This window comes from Macrobrachium nipponense, chromosome 26, assembly GCF_015104395.2.
Source record: "Macrobrachium nipponense isolate FS-2020 chromosome 26, ASM1510439v2, whole genome shotgun sequence".
Classification (NCBI taxonomy): domain Eukaryota; kingdom Metazoa; phylum Arthropoda; class Malacostraca; order Decapoda; family Palaemonidae; genus Macrobrachium; species Macrobrachium nipponense.
Window position 1 is genome coordinate 33,169,984 of NC_087215.1, and position 22,066 is coordinate 33,192,049.

The 22,066-nt window shown below is 40.4% G+C and overlaps 1 protein-coding gene across 1 annotated transcript in view; it reads left to right on the top strand.

The window, feature by feature from the left end:
- The first annotated feature begins 5,025 nt into the window (after positions 1-5,025).
- Positions 5,026-22,066, top strand: part of LOC135200163 (NEDD8-conjugating enzyme Ubc12-like) — a 44,936-nt gene continuing 27,895 nt past the window's right edge. Inside the window, exons 1-2 of the mRNA XM_064228521.1 lie at positions 5,026-5,275; positions 17,911-18,005. Coding sequence (XP_064084591.1) covers positions 5,170-5,275; positions 17,911-18,005 — 201 coding nt within the window. The 5' untranslated portion in view covers positions 5,026-5,169. The remainder of the gene's footprint in view (positions 5,276-17,910; positions 18,006-22,066) is intronic.

Consider the following 22,066-nt stretch of genomic DNA (forward strand, 5'->3'; position numbering starts at 1 on the left):
TATATATATATATATAGATATATATATATATATATCTATATCTATATATATATATATATATATATATATATATGACTGGTAAAGGTGTTCTGTAACAACAGAATTCCATCTAATAAAAGGAGCCCATAAAAACACAAAAATGTAGAGAGAAAAGTACTATATTTCAGAGACTGCTGTCTCTCTTCTCAGGTATATGAATGAGAAAAGTTTACAGAAAAGGTGGTATTTATACCAAGAGATTCGTCCACAGGTAAGCCAATTTAGGTCACCCCCGCTGATAATCTTCCTTTAATCTTCTTAAGCGTTGGTTGAATGAACACTGCGTTGACGATGTCTGATGTCCAATTCCCTTTTGAGATGTTCATTACCTGCTTCTCTTTTATTAAGGCCGATTCCATCATTTGACTCTTGTACCGGCAGTTGCTGCTATAAATTACACGTGACATATTCCAGTTTATTCTATGGTTATGTTCATTTATATGATTGAAAATAGCCGAGTTCTGTTGTCCATACCTAACTGACCGTTTGTGTTGTATTAATCTCTGGGAAGTGATTTACCTGTAAATCCGATGTAAGATTGGTCACAGTCCTGGCATGGGATCTCATATACCCCCGAGTCTTTGGGCGATGTCTTTTGTTGGACGTTAATCAGGGATTTGGCTAAGGTATTTGGTAGGTAAATGCAAAAGGGTTGGATTTCCCAAGGGTGTGAGTTACTCTCTTAATCGTCTCCAGGTAGGGAATTTTTATTTTATTGTTGGGTGTGTCTCTGGTCTTGTCTTTAGGGGGTCGGTAGAAAATTACGTTTGCTTTTTGAATTGCTTTCTCAATTATATGGTCAGGATACTTTAAAGATGAGAGTTGCTTGCGAATTAGTTCAAATTCTTTTTCCAGGAAATCTGGGGAACAAATTCGTAAGGCTCTTAAGAATAGGTTGCTAGCTAGACTTATTTGATAGTATTGTCATGATAGCTAAACGTAGTGAATATATGAAAGTGAGAACGTTGGTTTTCTGTATATGGTAAATTTGTATTCTGTCGTGTCTCTGATTATTAAAACATCAAGAAAAGGAATTTTGTTGTCTGTTTCCCATTCAACTTTAAATTTGATGCTGGGCACTAATGCGTTTAATTTTGAGAGGAATTCATTAAAATTACCCCACTTATTATCCCAAAATGTTAGTATGTCATCCACGTATCTCATCCACAGCATGTTTTTGGGTTTTATTGCATTTATTACTGTAGTTTCAAAGTATTCCATGTACAGATTGGCTAAAATAGGACTTAAAGGACTACCCATACTACACCCGAATTTTTGCTTGTAGAATGAAGTCTAGGTTGTTTTTGCGGTCTGGCATTAGGGCAAAGGATAAGCCTAAATTTAAAACTAAATGTTGATTTACAGTAAGGGGGGTGTTGGATAAGTTTAAAACTTTGTCTTGTTGTTCAAGATTATTCCATGCTCTATTATCTATTAGGTTATTTAACTTGCGTAAAAGTCTGTTGGAATGAGTCACGCTATTATAGGCAGCAATGTCGGAACAGAATGAAATCAGATACCTGTATACGTGGTCCGTAGTGAGGAGGCGAAGATTAGATTGAGTTCCATATATCACTCTTGACAAAATAATAAAGTTAGTTGAATTATGTGCATCTAATAACGTATTTTCATTCGGGGAATCATTCTACAAGCAAAAATTCGGGTGTAGTATGGGTAGTCCTTTAAGTCCCTATTTTAGCCAATCTGTACATGGAATACTTTGAAACTACAGTAATAAATGCAATAAAACCCAAAAACATGCTGTGGATGAGATACGTGGATGACATACTAACATTTTGGGATAATAAGTGGGGTAATTTTAATGAATTCCTCTCAAAATTAAACGCATTAGTGCCCAGCATCAAATTTAAAGTTGAATGGGAAAACAGACAACAAAATTCCTTTTCTTGATGTTTTAATAATCAGAGACACGACAGAATACAAAATTTACCATATACAGAAAACCAACGTTCTCACTTTCATATATTCACTACTTTAGCTATCATGACAATACTATCAAGATAAGTCTAGCTAGCAACCTATTCTTAAGAGCCTTACGAATTTGTTCCCCAGATTTCCTGGAAAAAGAATTTGAACTAATTCGCAAGCAACTCTCATCTTTAAAGTATCCTGACCATATAATTGAAAGAAAGCAATTCACAAGCAAACGTAATTTTCTACCGACCCCCTAAAGACAAGACCAGAGACACACCCAACAATAAAATAAAAATTCCCTACCTGGAGACGATTAAGAGAGTAACTCACACCCTTGGGAAATCCAACCCTTTTGCATTTACCTACCCAAATACCTTAGCCAAATCCCTGATTAACGTCCAACAAAAGACATCGCCCAAAGACTCTGGGGTATATGAGATCCCATGCCGGGACGGTGGGACCAATCTTACATCGGATTTTACAGGTAAATCACTTCCCCAGAGATTAATACAACACAAACGGTCAGTTAGGTATGGACAACAGAACTCGGCTATTTTCAATCATATAAATGAACATAACCATAGAATAAACTGGAATATGTCACGTGTAATTTATAGCAGCAACTGCCGGTACAAGAGTCAAATGATGGAATCGGCCTTAATAAAAGAGAAGCAGGTAATGAACATCTCAAAAGGGAATTGGACATCAGACATCGTCGACGCAGTGTTCATTCAACCAATGCTTAAGAAGATTAAAGGAAGATTATCAGCGGGGGTGACCTAAATTGGCTTACTTGTGGACGAATCTCTTGGTATAAATACCACCTTTTCTGTAAACTTTTCTCATTCATATACCTGAAGAGAGAGACAGCAGTCTCTGAAATATAGTACTTTTCTCTCTACATTTTGGTGTTTTTATGGGCTCCTTTTATTAGATATATATAGATATATAATATATATATATATATATATATATATATATATATATATATATATAATATATATATATATATATATATATATATATATATAGATATATGATATATATCTTTTTATTTTATATATATATATATATATATAAAGGTTTTTTGCTACGAAGGAAAAAATGAATATATATATATATATATATATATATATATATATATATATATATATATATTTGTCCAGGATTTCAAGGAGAGGCAAGTGCTCCCTCTGGCCCCTAAGTGCTGGCGCCCATGGACGCAATCGTGATGATAGCATACATGCACTAAAAGAGGAACACCTTTTTAGCTTAGTAGGAGGAACTTAAAGCACAGTGAATGATACTAAAGATTTTGGCCGATTCCCATCGACGTCTACCTGCATTGCTTTTTTTTTTTTTCATCCTTCATCTATTTCGACTTGTCTCCTCTCACTTGGCTGTCCATCTATTTCAACTTCACCCTGGTCTTCCTTTTTCCTTATAAGTAAAATAAAAAAAAATCTGGAGATGTCTGATTATCTTCATGATTAGACTTTCAGTTATCCATCACAAGGACAGTCTCTTACCACATGCAGGTGCCTATTTAAGTATGCACAATGAAGATGCCTTCATCTGGAATGGTGCGTAATGCTCCTGTGGTAGGAACTTACTATAAGGTGAGCGATCACACCACAAGCAGCAATGTTTGATGGATTTGTAGTATTAGTCCAATATTAGGACACACACGCTCTGTGTCTTTTGCTCGTAAATACGACAGAGGAAGTGATACTAGACTCCACACTAAGTTTCTAACTTACTACAGTAAGTCAATAAAGCAATATTTAAAGGTTTACATGTTTCAGTCTTCATTGTTTACCATAATCTTTCGAATGAACATCATAATCTTTGGAAGCTCGAATTTCAAGTCATAATAACAACCTAATCACGCATTTTGTTAATTGTACACCGAGCTACTAGTGGATTGTGAATGTGATTACATTACACACACACACACACACACACACTGGTTACCTTGAACAGTAAACTGAAGATCAATAATTATGAGCTAGTGAAGAATTCCTGTGAAACCACTGATGCATTCCAGGAGTCAGAATTATGTCCTCGCTCTCCCTAGCTGTCTTGTACGTTGTGCGTACTGCTTTAACCTTTTATTTCATACATAAATTAAAAAGAAAAGAAAACAAGAAAGCTTCTCATATTTGATAGTATTAGGCGTTGGTCGTATGGTACAGTGTTAACAGATAGTGTTGCTCTAGTGACTAGTCTATTTCTCTCCCCACAATGTTTATCTCCAGCACAAAATACATAACAGATTTAATGTAAAGAGAATTGAATACTAATTAATTTTAAAACAAGTATTATGTTAAGTTGATGTGCGGTTAATATATATATATATATATATATGTGTGTGTGTGTGTGTGTGTGTGTGCGTGTGTGTGTGTCTGTGTGTCTGTATATATATATATATATATATATATATATATCTATATATATATATATATATATATATATATATATATATATATATATTATATCGAATTTATCTGTGAGCAAATCCTGTGTGATTTCATTCAACTTCAGGGACAGACAACAAAAATCATCTTAACCTTGAAGGGGCAGAACATCTCTTCCTGGATCCATGGTGATACTCAATAATAATTTGAAAATATGCCTTGGATATAAAAATAAGAATATGTCACAAATTGTATGTCTTTTTTTATGGTAGATAGACCTGATCTCATAACCCCTTCTTCAAAACACATTGAAATATTAACTGTAGGAACGGACTGAGTTTATAAAGTTACCCTACACCAAAGCGTTATTCTTAATATAACAATTCAGCAATTAACCATTTTATCTGATAATAATACCATACTTGATATCAGGGAGATACTGTAATTCAGCTAGTAATTCTTTATTTGTTGATAACTGAACAATAATAAGGTGAACTGCCTCATGAAAGTATTTTATTGAAATTTCATGTTCTGTGGTTCATAGATTCTTTGGGAGCGTCAGCTTATGTGTTAATTAGGGGTATCGTGTAGGTTTGCCTTGATTGCACATGGCGGCCAGTCATGGTCAGTCACCTCTCAAAGGAAAGACCCACCACAACAAACCATCAGTCCTTGGAGAGCTAAGATATCCACCGATTTGTGAATTAAATGTGGCCACAAAACTGCTCCAATATTTACTGTTTGTTGTGTTAGTTGTGACGAAAAAAACTTTGGAATCATGATCAAGTTATTTTCCATGAAAAACCAGAAGAAAGATGGAAGCGAAGCACCGAAACAGGGAACACAGAAGAGAGCTTCCGCGGCCCAACTCAGAATTACTAAAGGTAAGAATTCACCCATTGAATTTCTCATTAGGGTCCCGTGGCCGGGCTCAGGTCAGCTGTCGCTCTCTCTCCCCTCGCAGTCTGCTCTCGCCTTTTCTCTCCAGTCTGTCAGTCTCTCTCCGAGGCTGCCATCTCCATAAGTCTGGTAGGTACTACCTACCTACCTAGTAGCTAGCCCTATACCTAGGTATAGGTATACCTAGGTAGGCTATGCAAGATTTTGGGTAACTACCTACCTAGCCCTGTTCTTACCTTAGGCTAGTAGGTAGAAGCAGGATACCTACCTAGGTAGTAGGTAAGGTGGCCATAGGGTAGGTTGGCTGAATTTGGCTATTGAGGTGGATCAGTCATCAGTCTGTGGAAAAACTTCGCTTTGCATTTTGGTTTGTTCCATAGGCCTAGTTTTTTTTTTCTGAGGTCATTCCTTGAGAACATTACCCTAGTGAGGTGTGTTTTAAAAAGAAATTGGTAGATCTACATTACTATTCCGTGGCGGCCTAGTCTATGGCGGTTGCGGCTCTCTCTGCAGTTTTACCTCCTGAACAAGAATTTTAAGTAATATTTATTCGGATGACTGTAATTAAACCCCAGGGGCCAGTACTACTAAACATGGCAAAATACATTGGATGCCCCAATCCCTAGTGGATGTTGTATCCGCGGTTACGTTCCTCGCAGTCTGTGTGGAACTATTCTCTAGAATTGCCAAGAAATTACCTAATTTTCAGTTGTTTTCAACATTATAGAAGGATGTTTTTTGGGAAAATCTGTTACAGTCGAAACTCTAAACTTTCCAGTAACCTAACCTTCATACCTATACTCTGTTTTTTTCCATCTGTCCATCCACCTGTGGTGTTTTTGTATGGTAACACTGCGTCCCAGGCTTTAGATACTAGGTAGTTACATTCAGCTTACATTCAACGATCATAATAACATCCTATTTCGAATATTACGGTGTAATTCGCATACAGTAAATTATTAAAACACTTTTCAGTTGCAAATGTACACCCAGATATCCTTTTATTTACCTAAAACTTAGACATAGCGTAACCATCTAAAGCCCGGAACGCAGTGTTACCATACACAAACACCACAGGCGGATGGACAGATGAAAAAAAACAGAGTACCTATATAGTAATTGAGACATGACTCCTCCCCCCACCTTATTATAGCCTATGAAGAATTTACATACGTCCCTACTGAGATCATTTATATCCCTGGGTCACCTCAGTGGCGTGATCGGTAAGGTCTTGGCTTGCCACCTCGGTGGCCGTGAGTTCAATTCTCGGGCATTCCATTGAGTGGTTAGAGATGTGTATTTCTGGTGATAGAAGTTCACTCTTGACGTGGTTCGGAAGTCACGTAAAGCCGCTTGTCCCGTTGCTGAATAACCACTGGTTCCATGCAACATAAAAACACCATACAAACAATGTATCCCCTGGTCTCCAGTCAGTCCTAGCCTTAAATGTTTTTAAATGACAGTTCGATTATACATAGGTATATACCTATGTTTGAACAAATTTGGCATATGGGCATTACCTTAAGTTTAATTTATTAATCATTTAAAGTACCAAAAAATAAGAGCCTGCAGAGGATGGTATTTCATTACAGTCTAAAGAAAAAAGTTAAGCTTTGCATAGGCCATTCAAACTAGCTCTTTTTTTTTTTTTTTTAACAAACACAATAATGAAGTGAAAGAGCTCTTTCCCTGTATTTTCAGCAGTGTAATGTTACACTTAAGATGAGAATATTTCATCTTAAGTGTAATGTTTACACTTAAGATGAGAATATTTCAGATTTAGCAATGGAATTTTTTCTTTACAACATTAAAAGGGAAATAGATATGATGAATAACTTCATTAATCCTAGGTCATACATGCAAAATATTAGGCAGGTGTTTGCTGCAGCCCTTCATCCCCAGCTGCACCCACTTCATAGCCTTTTACTGTGCGTACCTCCTTTCTTTCATCTTATTTAGAAAACATACAATGGCCCGCCAGAGAGGGAATCCTTGTGGAAAGCTGTACATAAAACCAAACAAGCGAAACAAGTGAAGTTATTATCCAACCTCTCTAATACTGTTAATTAGTTGTTTACCCTAGTACCAGATCCTGGTACTAGGGTAAACAACCAACTGGACTGGCCAACTCACCGACTACTGCGTTTTTGGCCACCCTCCGAAAAAGTACTTTAACACGTCCTGACACTGGAGATGGTTAACAGTCATGAGTTGTTGGTGGTGATAGCAGGAGCTCAAGGCCTTTACTCTCCTTTCGAAGTAAGTATTTTCTCCAAAGTTAGAAATTAAGGCCATATTTTAAGATTTAAACAGCGGGTAATGAAAAGTGTGGCCAACGCAGTGCACACTACCCCCATTTTTACTTACAATTAAAAATGTTTGGAAGATTGACGCCATCTCGATGTTTGCAGAGTCGCTTGTTTCAACAAACTTCCCATTTCCTGTGGTAAATCTGCACACCACTTGTACCCATAGACGCTGGGGCACTTTCATCACAACAATCATAAACACGACTTCCAACCACTACTTATCCAAGGGAACTACGGCATTCTTTGCGGCGTTTTGCGCTCTTCAATTGTTTATCAGTGTTGTCAATTGGTATGTGTTCACCAACCAAACTGGGTATAAGAATTACACAAAACCAAGGAAATAAGTGAAATTAGTGTGTCTATTTGTAGTATATATACATATTACAGCAATTTTATCATTACTGCATTACTATGACAACTAGAATTCATGGATTCTAGGAAACAGTTTGTAAATGCATCAGTGTATGTGTGAAGCTCCACTAGATTTTGAAGTAACAAAGTAAAGTTAAACTAAATCATGAGTAAAGTAAACAATTAAGTGAATAAAGCTTTGCACCTCATAAACAGTGTAGTCATCTGCTGCTTGTAACTGTGTGTGGAATGAGTGCTTAGGAACCAGGAACAGCAATGTGGTTCAAGTGCAATTTGGAGTGAATTAAGACCAAAATGTGTATAATTACAATCCAATAAGCACTGTGGAGTTTCAGTTGTGATGGCAGTAAGGATAAAAACACCAAGTACAAGGTAAAAATGAATTTAGTTTAAACAATGACCCCAGGAATAAACCCCAGGAATAAAAAGTTTCATACTTTCACTAATATAGGCAACAAAACGTTGTTTCATACAATCAACTTACCTGTCAGATATATACATAGCTAAGACTCCGTCGTCCCCGACAGAAATTCAAATTTCGCGCCACTCGCTACAGGTAGGTCAGGTGATCTACCGGCCTGCCCTCCCTGGGTGGCAGGACTAGGAACCATCCCCGTTTTCTATCATATTTTCTCTGTCGCCGGTGGTATCAACATTGTTGTTATTACCTCCTGACTTGGATTCATTTTTCAACACTTTGATCAGCGTTTTTCGACTTTTGGTGACGTATTTGGATCGTGTTTTGGCATTCGCTACTGTGGACTGTTTTTGGGAATAACTCTTTTTGGATTTTTCTCAGTATGTCTGATTCTAATGTGAGTGTGAGATGTTGTGTGAATGTAGGCTGCAGGGTGAGGATACCGAAAGCTTCGGTTGATCCTCACACTGTATGCCGTAAATGTAGGGGGGTGCAGTGTTCTGCTATTAACACTTGTAAGGAATGCGAGAGTTTGAATGCAGAAGAATGGAAGACTTTGACTTCTTATTTGAAGAAGTTAGAGAGGGATAGAGTTAGAAGGCTGAAAGGTGTGAATTCAAGGCCTATTGAGCCTTTCAATAATAATTCTAACCCTACTACTGTAGATTCTCCCTATAAATCTCATTCTCAGAGTGTCTTTTCGGATTCGGCATCGGAAATCGCCAATCTGAAAGCGACGATTCGAGACATGAAGTCCAAGATGGCGGACTCGAAAGGTAAGGCTAGTGATAGTGAAAATTTTAGTGAAGTGAGCCCTATCAGTGTTGTGGAGGGGGCGTTTGATCGTCCCTGCGGCGCTCCCAGGCCTAGACCTCTTCCAAGCTCACATGCCCAGAGGAGAAGGAAAGTCGAAAGCCTTAAGGAGGTCGGAGGGAATCCCCAACGGTCAGACGTCCCTTCAGCTAGCTTTGCTTCATGGCAGCCAGCTCAAGGGCGCTATAGAAAAAGCGTCCTTCGCGAGTGTTTCTCGTCCTCTCCCTCCCTCCCACCTAAACGAGGGTGGAAGGAGTCGAACTTATCGAGACCGCTGAAGCGTCATATGAAGCAAGACATTGATTCTAGCCCGGAGCGCTTCTCGGATGACGCCCCGTCGGCTATTAAGAAGGCGAAGGTGGCGTCAACGTCACCTGACGCTTACGAGGAAGTAACCCATCATGCTTCTTCCCCGAGTGATGACGAAAGGCGTCAGGCACTAGACGTAGGAGAAGCGTCAAGGAAGATCATTATGGCGGTGCAGGAACAACTGTCATCTCTTGTGGGAGTTTTAGCGCCCCGTCGGAAGGACGTGACGCTTCCTATTAAGAAGTCTCGTTCCTCTCGCACCTGCTCGGAAGTCGTCTTGTAGAAGTGAAGCGTCAAATCAAGAGGAGCTTAGACGTGACGCTCCGTCCAAGATTGTGACGCCGAGTAGGAAGCCCTTAGAAAGCGAAGCGTCTTCCAAACGCGAAGCGTCATCTAAACGTCAACAAGAGACGTCATACATGACGCTCGGAGAGCGGGAAGCGTCATACATGACGTCTTCTAAAGCGCGAGAGAAGCCGCAGGTTGTGACGCCTTCCAAGTCGATCAGAACGGGAAAAAGGAAAGACTTTCATTCCCTTAGCCCCTCTCCGATCAGGAGTTTGTCTCCCCCAGAAGAGGAAAGTTCTGAAAGGAGAACAGAAACTCAAGGATTATCACGAGTTCGAACGAAACTCGGATGATGACGATCTTGGAAGAGAGGGCTTGTCCAACTATAAGGTGTTGACTACCCTGCTTCTGGAGGAATACGGAGACGAGTTGACTCCGGCTGCTCCTCCTTCTCCGCGCTATCGCATCTTTTCGAGTGCGAAGGTGAAGAAGACTTCGTCTTTTCTGAAGATGAAGCCCACCATCTCGATGAAGCGGGCTTTACACGCCTTAGACGCCTGGATGAAGTCGAAGAAAGACTTAACCAGGACAGTATTTTGCATGCCTCCAGCAAGGTTAGCTGGGAAAAGAGGCATATGGTACAAGACGGGGGAGGATATGGGTATCGCTCTCCCTTCTACTACAGAGGCAGACTTTTCGACGGACGTTAGTTGACGCTTCAAGGCGTCCTAGTCTTAATTCTGCCCGCATTACTTGGAGTATTTCGGAACTAGATCATCTCCTCAAGGGACTTTTCCATGTATTGGAAGTCTTCAACTTCTTGGATTGGTCCCTTGGGGTGATAGTCCAAGAAAGGCTCACGATTCGCAGGGAATCGAACCTGAAGCCCTGTTTGATGCATTTTGTCACGTGCATCGACAAAGCAGTACAAGATGGATCTTTGGAAGTCTCTGCATTATTTGGAGCAGGTCTTTTGAAGAAAAGGACAGTGTAGGGCGCCTTCTTAACAAAGGCAGTCTCGCATGCGCAGAGGGCAGCTCTACTATATTCGCCTCTTTCTTTAGAACTATTTGTCCCTTCTAAGTTAGTGAAGGACGTGGCTCACTCTTTAACTGAGAAGGCGACGCAGGATCTTCTGACGCAGTCAGCTAGGAAGAAGAAACCTGCTTTAGTATCGGACAAGAAAGGACCTAGCACTTCTACGCAGCCCTTTCGAGGTGGTCCGATCTCCAGACCTCCCGCAAGAAGGAAGGCTCCAGAGAAGAGAGGTAGGTCCGCCTTTCGTCCCTTTAAAAAGGGAAAATGAAACATTTCTCCTCCAAGCACCAGTAGGTGCCAGGCTCCTGCGACACTCCCAAGCCTAGACCTCTTCCAAGCTCACGAACACAGAGGAGAAGGAAAGTCGAAAGCCTTAAGGAGGTTGTGGGGAATCCCCAACAGTCAGACGTTCCTTAAGCTAGCTCTGCTTCGTTGCAGGCGGCTCAAGGGCACTATAGAAAGCGTCCTTCGCGAGTGTTTCTCGTCCTCTCCCTCTCCCTCACCTAAACGAGGGTGGAGGGAATCGAACTTGTCGAAACCGCTGAAGCGCCATATGACGCCTGACAGGGATTCTAGTCCGGAGAGTTTCTCAGATGACTCTCCGTCTTCTAGCAAGAAAGCGAAGGGGGCGTCAGCGTCACCTGAAGTGTACGCGGAAGTACCCTTTCCTTTTTTCCCCACCGAGTGATGACGAAAGACGTCATGCACTGGACGTGGGAGAAGCGTCAAGAGAATCATATAGCAGTTCAAGAGCAACTGTCATCTCGAACGCAACGTCGGAAGGACGTGTCGCTTCCAATTAAGAAGTCTCGTCCTCTCTTACCTGTTCAACGACAAGCGTCATACAGACGGGAAACGGCTAAACGTCTTACAGAAGCGTCTAGTGCGAGAGAGAGAACAGGTGCTTACGAGAGTTTCGTAACGCCAGAGAGAAGTAAGACGTCTTTTAGAAGCGAAGCGTCATTGGAAACGGAGCATAGACATGACGCTCCGTCCAATATTATGACGCCAAGGAGGACGCCTTTGGAGAGCTGAGCATCTTCCAAGCGCGAAGCGTCATCGAGACGTCAGCAAAAGACGTCATCCATGACGCTTGGCAAACGGGAAGCGTCATGTAAGCATGAAGAGTCTTCTAAAATTCTAGAGAAGCCGAAGCTTATGACGCCTTCCCAAGAATATAGAGCGGGAAAGAGGAAGGATTATCATTCCCTTAGCCCCTCTCCTGTTTAGGAGTTTGTTTCCGCAAGAAGAAGAATGTTCGGAAAGGAGAGCGGAGACGCTTTTAGATCCCGAGTTAGAGGAAAACTCGGATAACGAATATAGTGGAAGAGAAGGTTTGTCTAACTAGAAGGGATTGACTAACCTTCTTCTTGAGGAGTACGGGGACGAGTTGACGCCCAACACCACCCCTCTTGCCTACATTCGGAAACAGGGAGGGACGCACTCCTCGTTCCTTTACGAGCTCACGAGAGACCTATTACTTTGGAACGTATCACAGTAACATCTCCCTGATGACAAGGTTCTTACAGGGAGAAAGGAATGTGAGGGCGGACAGGCTCAGCAGGAGGAACCAGGTCCTTCATACAGAATGGACTTTACACGAGGAAGTGTGTCTCGATCTCTGGTCTCTGTGGGGAACTCCTCAGGTGGAGTTCTTCGCAACATTTATTTCAAAAAAGGCTCACAGTGTTTGCTCGGTCGTGGAAGATCCCAGAGCACTTATGGTAGATGCCTTCCTGCTAAATTGGTCTCGAGAGACGTTTATGCTTCTCCCCCATTCAAAATCCAGGGGTGGGTTAGTAATGAAAAGTTTGTGGCGTCAAAGGAGACGAGGATGACGTTAATAGCCACCTTTTGGCCGGCCCAGGAATGGTTCAAGGAGGTGGTAGAGTGAAGCGTAGACTTTCCAAGATCCCTACCCGGAAGGACGGATCTTCTCATACAACCATCAAACCTCTCCGCTCTCGCTCTGACTGCCTTTCGACTATCGAAAGACTTGTCAGAGCGAGAGGCTTTTCCTCGCGAAGTAGCAAGCGCGATCGCGAGAGAACGCAGAACCTCCACTACGAAAGTATACCAGTCGAAGTGGAAGGTATTTAGAAGGAGGGGTAGATCCAAGAAGTTGTCCTCCTCCACTACCTCTATAGCGGAAATTTGCGGATTTCCGGCTATTCCTGAGAGGAAAATCTCATCTAGCCGTATCCACAATAGAGGGATATAGAAGTATGCTCTCGGCTGTATTCAGGAACAGAGGATTAGATCGGGCAGATAATGAAGATCTCCACGATCTCATAAGGTCTTTTGAGACTTCAAAGTATAAGGAACCAGTACCTCCCCGAACTGGAACCTAGACGTAGTTCTAAAGTATCTGTCATCGGAAAGATTCGAACCTCCTCATCGGGCATCGTTTAGAGACATTCACCCCGAAAATGCCTATTCCTATTATCTTTAGCTACGGCAAAGAGAATTAGGGAATTGCATGCTCTGCAGGATGAAGTAGCATTCAAGGGAGACTCAGCGATTTGCTCGTTTCAGACCCTGTTTTAGCGGAAAACGAGAATCCTACGAATCCCTGGCCTAAGTCATTCGAAGTCAAAGGCATGTCAAGTCTCGTAGGCAGAGAAACAGAGAGGTCTCTCTGCCCTGTTAGAGCTCTGAAGTTCTACCTTCAGAGAAAGCATCGAATGGGAGGCTCTAGACAAGGTCTTTGGTGCGCGGTAAAAGACCCCACAAGGACTGATGTCCAAGAATGCGCTGGCATTCGTTGTAAGAAACGTCATTACAGACACTCATAAGGCCTGTCCTGACGAACAGTTACAACTGTTGAGAATAGAAGCTCATGAAGTTAGAGCTATAGCGACGTCTCTCTTGTTTCATAAGAATATGTCGTTAAAAACATAATAGATACGACATTTTGGAGATGCAACTCAGTATTTGCATCTCATTACTTGAAAGACGTGCGTGTGACATATGAGAAGTGTTTTTCTCTAGGTCCTTTCGTATCAGCGGATACGATTCTGGTACGGGAGCAGACACCAATCCTTAAATGTTTATACTTTTCTTCTTTTTGGATATGGTCGAGTCTCTTCTAACAATAGAGGACTTAGGCTAGCACGGGCGGCCGTCTATGTTGTTCAGTAAAATTCTTGTCATATCCAATTAGTTGAGTATAATTTTTTGAAAATTATGTATGTGTGCGTAGTGATTTGAGTTACGATTGTTGTGACGAGTTCGGGGATAACTCTTAACAATCTGTAGTTCTAACGTATGGTTAGGATCAGGTGGTCGGGATTGGTTGTGTGCTCCTTCATAAGGTGTATTGTCATATAAGTGGATCAGCACCCATTGACAAAGTCCTTTTAGGCTCTGCCGAGTAAGTGGGTAAGACCCCATCGGCAGACCCACAAGAACTCTTGGCCATAGATCATATATCTCGCTAAAGTTTCTTGAGGTGATGCAGACTACTGGGCAAACACCCACGAAGTCTACCACCTATCAGGTAGGAACCAAGGTTTTATTTATACCTACAACATATGTTGTTTACCTGTCTATTCCATATAGAAGCTGTCTCTTACCCTCCACCGAAGGGTGCCAATCAGCTATGTATATATCTGACAGGTAAGTTGATTGTATGAAAATGATATGTTATGTTACAATAAAGTTTCATACATACTTACCTGGCAGATATATACAATTAAAGGCCCACCCAGCCTCCCCGCAGGAGACAGGTGGAAGAGAGAAAATATGATAGAAAACGGGGATGGTTCCTAGTCCTGCCACCCAGGGCAGGCCGGGTAGATCACCTGACCTACCTGTAGCGAGTGGCGCGAAATTTGAATTTCTGTCGGGACGACGGAGTCTTAGCTATGTATATATCTGCCAGGTAAGTATGTATGAAACTTTATTGTAACATAACAATATCATTTTTATTGTGCTGATTACAACTGCAATCTTGAGTAAGATCAATAAACATTACATATATACACTAACATTGTTCAAATGAGTGCTGGGAAGGCTGGGAAAGATGGTGGATTGTCCGTTGTTAGAACGGCCAGTCAAGTGATTGCCACCATATTGGATTTCAAAACTGTCTTGAAAACATATTTTATGAAGAGCTCACATGCTTATTTTAGTTCGTATGGGGCTTTCATATATCACATTATGTTGACGAAACTTTAATCTTTTGAATGGTATGCTTAAAGTTATAATTGTATTCTTGTTTCACCAATTAAATATCGAGTGAATAAGGCCTGGCCATGCGATGACGATGGATCGTCTGCGGTTGTTTACCCTATTTCAGAACTTTTTATTTATAACTTTTCTGTCTGACCAGTACAACTGCTGCTTTTCACTCTCAAGTGCTGAATGGCTATTATAAGTGCACCAGTGCCAGGCTATATATAGCTTAAATTTAAGTTTTCATTCATTCATGAAACATTGGGAAACTGGATCAGAAGGTTGAGAGATACTTTAAAGCAAAGAGAGTTACATGTGTGCATCTTAATCTTAAATGTTTCCTAACTTAACTAGACCTGGTCGACTGGGTAGTACTTACTTTGCCTTGGGTGCTTCCCCCCCACCCCTCCCACCCCCCATTAACCCCCTCCTTAACCTGGTGTACTCTATGGCACCAAGTCCTTGCATGGCTGTGAAGGGAGCTGCCACCTTCCCCATGTAAATTGACTTGGACATGGGGTGTGGAATTAGTACTTCAACCATTGCTCGAAGAAGTGAAGGTCAGATTGTCCAGACCACATAAAAAAAACTATCAGAAACTCCCATCTCTGCACTTGACACCTTAAGCTAATCATTTCCAAAATCAAAATAGTATACCTAGTACGCATACCCAAGTACTGTATGATGAAATTTCCCTTTGGAAGTGGTCAGTCACATTAAAAACTGTAAGAAGTACTATAGTCTATTTCTCATTTAAAATAGCTTACCTCCTAATTAGGCTGGTTATATGCAGAACTTGTAGGTACACATTAAAATTGGTTATATGCATGGTCTAATTTTACATTTCCAAGAGATTGTTTTAGCAGGCAAAATACAAGGTTGAAATAGGGTTGTGTATAATCAGTTGTTAATGACGAGCCAACACTGCCCATAGATGACACATCGTTAACGAACAGTGAAATAGTAGTGAAATGCTCATTATCTCTTGGATTAGGAAAAACATTCCTCCACTTGTTATAAAACTTAGCGAATCTTTTGTTTGTGTAGGTGACAAGACCCACCCACTTTTGGGGTAAGAAAGAGGAACAACTTGGCTAATAGTTCAATTTGTTTCTGCCGCTTGTAACATTCACACACGGTGTTTGTGTACAGAGCAGCTTGTTTTTGGATTTTTTATTATCTTCCCATTTGGGGAAGTATTCTGTTTTGGTAGCCTTTCGGCATTGTTTTGACTTATATTCTTCCATTTGAGACCTTTATTTTGATGCATTTTTACGATTGTGACTTGTTTGCTAGCTAGGTATGTCCAGCACTAGTAGATTCACATCAACCGTGCATCTGATGTCTAGGCCAGTCCCTTATGATGCTCCTGATTGGCTGTTGATAAGCCAATCACAGGGCCGGAAACTCAGTCTCTCTCTCGAGAGTTCATATAGGCAGGAAGTTTGTTCCACCTCTCCTGAGGGATACTTTTGAAAGATGTGTCCCTCAGGAGAGGTGAAACATACATCCTGCTTATGTGAACACTCTCAAGAGACTGAAATTTTCCAGCCCTGTGATTGGCTTATCGACAGCCAATCAGGAGCGTCGTAAGGGACTGGCTTAGATATCAGATGCACGGTTGATGTGAATTTACTATAGCTCTTCCAGTTTCTGGTACTGCAGCAAAGGCTGCAACACCCGAATGACCAAATTAACATATGAATCACACATCCTTTGCATGAACTGTAGGGGACAGGTATGTGATACATATGTATTAATTTAACGTAACGGATGCAAGGAATGGAGTGAACAGATATGGAAGATGTTAGCTTTTCATTTAGGTAAATTAGAGAGAGACTGAAAGAGAAAGATAGCTGGTTAAACTGGTGGGAAAATGGTAGCTAGGCAGACTAAGACACCTCTGTCCAGTAATGTTGATATTCCTGTTGCTTCCCCTCTAAATAGTCCTGTTTCTCCTGTATCAATACATTCTCCTAGACCACCCACTCCTCCTGGCTCCCACACTTCCAAACCCGATCTCTTTCCCTCTCCTAATTAATTTTGTTTCTCCTGTATCAATCCATTCTCTTAGACCACCTACTCCTTCTCCTGGCTCCCACACTTCTGAACCTGATTGCTTTCCCAGCTTAGGAAATAAATTTTACTAGACAAAGGGAGAGACGGATTGACAATGGAACAAACCAGTTTATTTTTATTAGCAGTTTTATTGGCTCAGACACTATATGTTTGATCCAACCCTTAATGGAATATTGATGCAAACTCATTACTTCATTCCTAGAAATCTAGCAGTTGCAACATCCCATATGTTTAACAAGTTTGAGGTGTGGGATTCCTTCCTCAACTACCAGACCAGGAAGGTATTCCCAGGTGGGAAGAACTACCAGTCTGTTCATAGATTTACTCAAACTTCACCTTCCAATGGATAAGTCTCCTACGTAAAGAAAGAGTTTATATTTGTGCAAGAACAAATACCAAATTTTCATAAGGTATTTCATATTTTTACTAACATACAAACCTGAGCTCTATACATTTACATCCCACTTCAGGTACCCCTCATACTGGTACCTGGGCTGAAAGGTTAAAGTGGAGTGCAGACCAACGAGTGGACAGGGCTTCCCCCTACTGTTGGTAGTTAGTGACCTTGTCTGAAAGTTAAATGACTATTCCAGCTTGCATCCAAAAGCTAAATCCTATGTAAATAACTGTAGTTTGTATGTTAGGAAAAATACAAATTACTTTCAAACTGCTATTTTCTCTTGATTGATTTAGGCCTCTGTATCTGTGCCATTAACATTACACTGTTCACGACATGAGAAGAGGTAATTGGAACTAAACTTAGCACGATGTTAATGATTAATAAAGGCTGTTGTTGATTTCTTGTCTTTCATTTCAGATATCAATGAGCTGACGTTACCAAAAACATGCGACACAGAATTCACAGATCCTGACGATCTCTTGAATTTTAAACTAATCATATGTCCAGATGAGGTAAGTTGGATGAGGTACCTCCAAATTATGGAAGGTTTTATTTTGTAATTCTCTGCATGTATACAAATGATTTATTTGGGATTAATCTTACCTACTGTTAAAGATAGCTTATATCACCTTGCTGATAGGCAAGTCAGCATTCAAACAAGAGAATACCGATTAGCTGACCTGAAAGACTGTAGTACACCTGTTCTCCACCAGGTTTCTTTCAATTGTTTCAGCTCTTGTCAGAAATCTTGTTGGCATTGTGTATAGGCACTCTTTGGTATTTCATGGTTTTGGCTGTCTGCTGTTTGCATGATAAGGTATATACACTTATTTTCCTAGGATGTCTTCCACTAGAATCAGGGTAAAGAAAAGGTTGTATGGTTATCCTTACTCAGTCTATGGTTTTCCTCCACCAATACTTTAGCTAGTACTGAGACTTCTTTTTTAGCTCCACCTAACACTCCCCTTTCAGTTAGGAAAAGGGTATTGAGACATTAGAACAGGACATAGCCCATATTTTAGTTGTACAAGGTTTGTCTGAATTTAAGTTACGGGAACCATCCTTGGTCCTCCCGTAGTGTGTGATCTTTTCGCATTCCCCTAAAAGAAGTTAGGTGCTGGCTCCCTTGCCTGTCTGTAGCCCGAGCTTAGGACTGCCCTGCGACAATTGGAAGAGTCTGCTGCCAGGGGAACTGGGTCGGTGCTCAGAGTGATATGGTTCTGTGCTCTCTGTCACCTGCCTCTCGTTTTTCATGCTCTTGAGTCATTTAACCCTTTCGCTGGAGGCCTGTTATCGCCACCAGTGACAAGATCAATGTTCTGCTAATCGTGTAGCTGTCAAATTTTTTTCTTTTTATATTTATACTTCAGTTTTTAGTATTATTACTTATAATGTGTTATAATGTATTATAGCAGAGTGATAAAATATGCTAGTGATATGTAGGTAATTAATCAAATACTGAATTATGTAGCTTGCATTGGTGATTCATTTCAGTATGATACCTCTCAAAGAATGGAGTAAAGCAACACTATTTTTGCTGTTCGGTTTGAGAATCTTTATTACAAAGCTTGAACGCATGCACTTTGCCAAAAATTTCTTCTGGAAAACCTCACAAAAAATTATCAGAAATAGGCTTTGTATTCTGTAGAAAAGTGAATTTATTATCTCCAATGATAGTTTCAGAGCACCGATTCTTTACAAATTGAATTTGCAGTGGTCTTCCATTCGCAAATTGTATCCCGTTTTCTTAGTTTACTCATACCATTGATGGTGCTTGACAAATCTGCTTCCTCCTCTGTCATTTCCTTTGATTCATGATCATCTGATAAAACCTGAAGTAAAAAAAAAAATAATCTAAGGTAGGTCTGTCTATAACTATGATATAATAAACATCACCATATTCACTGCTGTCACTATGAGAACTGTCAGATAGTTCAGGTCTACTGCTATCATTGTCATTTCCATACAAAAGCATCTTTACTATTTCATCATGAGAGAAGCCTTCTCCCTCTGCAGCAATTTGATGGTTACTGGAGATCTAGCTATTGTCCTGAGATTAGCCTGTTAGTTGGACATCAGATGTTCCCATTTGCTGCTAGAATATAAACAATTTTTCCTAAAAATAATGAGGAAAATGTGTTACTTATGACAAGATGCCTAACTAAAACCAAAAAGAATGGTGACTGAGGAGATCTTGTCATGTGTAGTGAAAGGGTTAATGTATCAAAAGAAAAAGATCATCTTGGTAAACATGAATGTTTGCGCTGTTTTCGACCTCTACACCCATTGACATTTAGTATGAGGTTGTTAGCACCAGGAGGACTTATTATATAGGTATATACATGTTATTAATAATAATGTGTCTGTAGTTAGTTATACTTTTCTGATGTTACGTGGACTCAGTCGATTGTTAAAACAATCTCTTTTACATTCACTTCTCATTCTAAACCTTTATCTTCTATTCCTCTTTCTTGAAATGCATGTTTGATCTTTACATGCTGTTTTTTTTCTGATTTAATTTCCTCTAGTGTTAAGCAATATAGAGGTGTGGAGCACGAGCAGTGGTCTACTTCAACAGTCTTGGGGAGTAAATCAAACTATTTTTATTTAACCTAATACCCTAATTTTATTTACAAAAATTTCCATTCAGCATAGGTTAACTTTATCTCTGTAGACAATTCCTAACTGAACAAATCCATACCTAACCAGGAGCTAACATACAGTTAATAATAATTGAGGCAGCTCTTGTATAACACCTCAAGTACAGTCGATAAATCTGAAATACAATCACCACAGTCTAACACAACACACTGACACTTGCAGCTTGGTAACACTTACGTGAGTCAACCCTTGTATCAGAATAATCGGACAAGAGTAACTTAAGCCTATTCTCAAACACTGCTATACTAGGCTGCGCACTAAGTACCACCAACAGTTTCATACAACACTAGTTTTTCCATAAACAATGGCAGCATTGGTGTTTAAACTGTCTTCAATTGAAGATTCACTTCTTGTTGCCTGCCTCATTCCTTTGAAGAAACTTACTTGAGACTGACAGAATGTTTTGGACATGCTGAGATGGAGTTTGTTATCCAGGTCTCTACTTATATTATTTAACTTTTATCTTTTACTGAAGTTTCAGTCAGTAAACTCAGTATGATCTTCTCTTCTCTGCGCCAGCTTAGAGACATTGTGGCACCAGCTTAGAAAGCTTTTGTCCCCAGCTTAGAGAGTTTGTGATGCCTGCTTAAAATGATTGTGGTGCCAGTGGGTTTTTGGTCATTTCTGATATTTCTGATGCTGCAAGCGAATGCTCAGATATATATACTAACTTTGTTTTGAAGAAGTGAGAACAGTTGTGCTCATATCTGTCGTCCAGGTTTCTCCTACATAGAAAATGGCAGCTGTTTTGGTTTTTCCTTCTTGTCACCTTCTAAGCCCGACTTTCAAAGGCAATAAGGGAGGATATGTTAATACAAAGCTGTACCTCTTACTCACAGGTCTTGTATTTTTCAAGGATCTGTTCAGCACTCAGGCTTTGGTAGGAGGCCAGTTGCAGGCCTTCTGGTATTTTTTAAGAGACTAAGAACCTTGGGTTGTGGAGGTACTGAAGGAGGGCTCAGATTCCTTTTGGGCTTCCCCTCATTTGGTGTTCTGCCATAGCTGTTCTCTTGTGTCATTCCAGCAGAAGTATCTCATTCTTCAGTAGGTGGTGTAATTATTGCATAGAGAAGAATGAAGTGGAGCAGTTTCAGTAATTTTACCCCCGAATATTTCCTAGTGCTATAAGCAACCAGAGATTGGCATCCAGTGTTGAACGTGTTGGGACTAAACAACCTTATGCATATGTCCTCCTTCCTCATGGTTTCTTCCAACATGGGTTTAGTTGCTTTCCAAAAGTATGATTGGATGATTCAGTGAACTTGCAGGATACGTTTTCTTCATTCCAGTAGATTCTCGATCTCACAAGTTCCTTTGATGTGTATTTTCAGGAAAGTTATTGCTGTTTGGCACATGTACAGTGCTTCAGTTATTCTTCTTCACCAACGATGTTGAGAAGAGATGATGTTTCTCGCAAGGTATATGCACATCAGATGAGAGTCAAATGCCTTCTAGAGACTGAGGTCCCTGTGATGACAAGACAGAGAAGTTTCTCTTCAGTAGTTAAATCTCAGTTAAGGAGAAACAATACTACTTAGTGAATGACCAAGGTGAATGTGGACCTACTTCTTCACAGTTGAATTGGAAAGAAGTGAACTCATGATTCTAATCATAGAAAAAGCCCCGTCGATGACACCAACCAGTGAAGACGGTTCTAATCCTTGGTGTTTTATAGAGGACTGAAAAAGTTATTCTGCTATTTCATTGCTGCTCGGCGAGAAAGTCGGTGCTTGCAATGAAGGTGGAGATCTTTCTATAATGAAAACACAGGGATTGTACTGCCTAAAGAACTGCTTCTTGTGGGTTGGCTCAGGGAGGAACTTTTCTATCTATTCTGGAACCAGAGCTAGTCGGGCGGGAATAGGCGAAGTCTTCCATTATTCATTTTCATTTTGGGGTGAACAAAGAATAA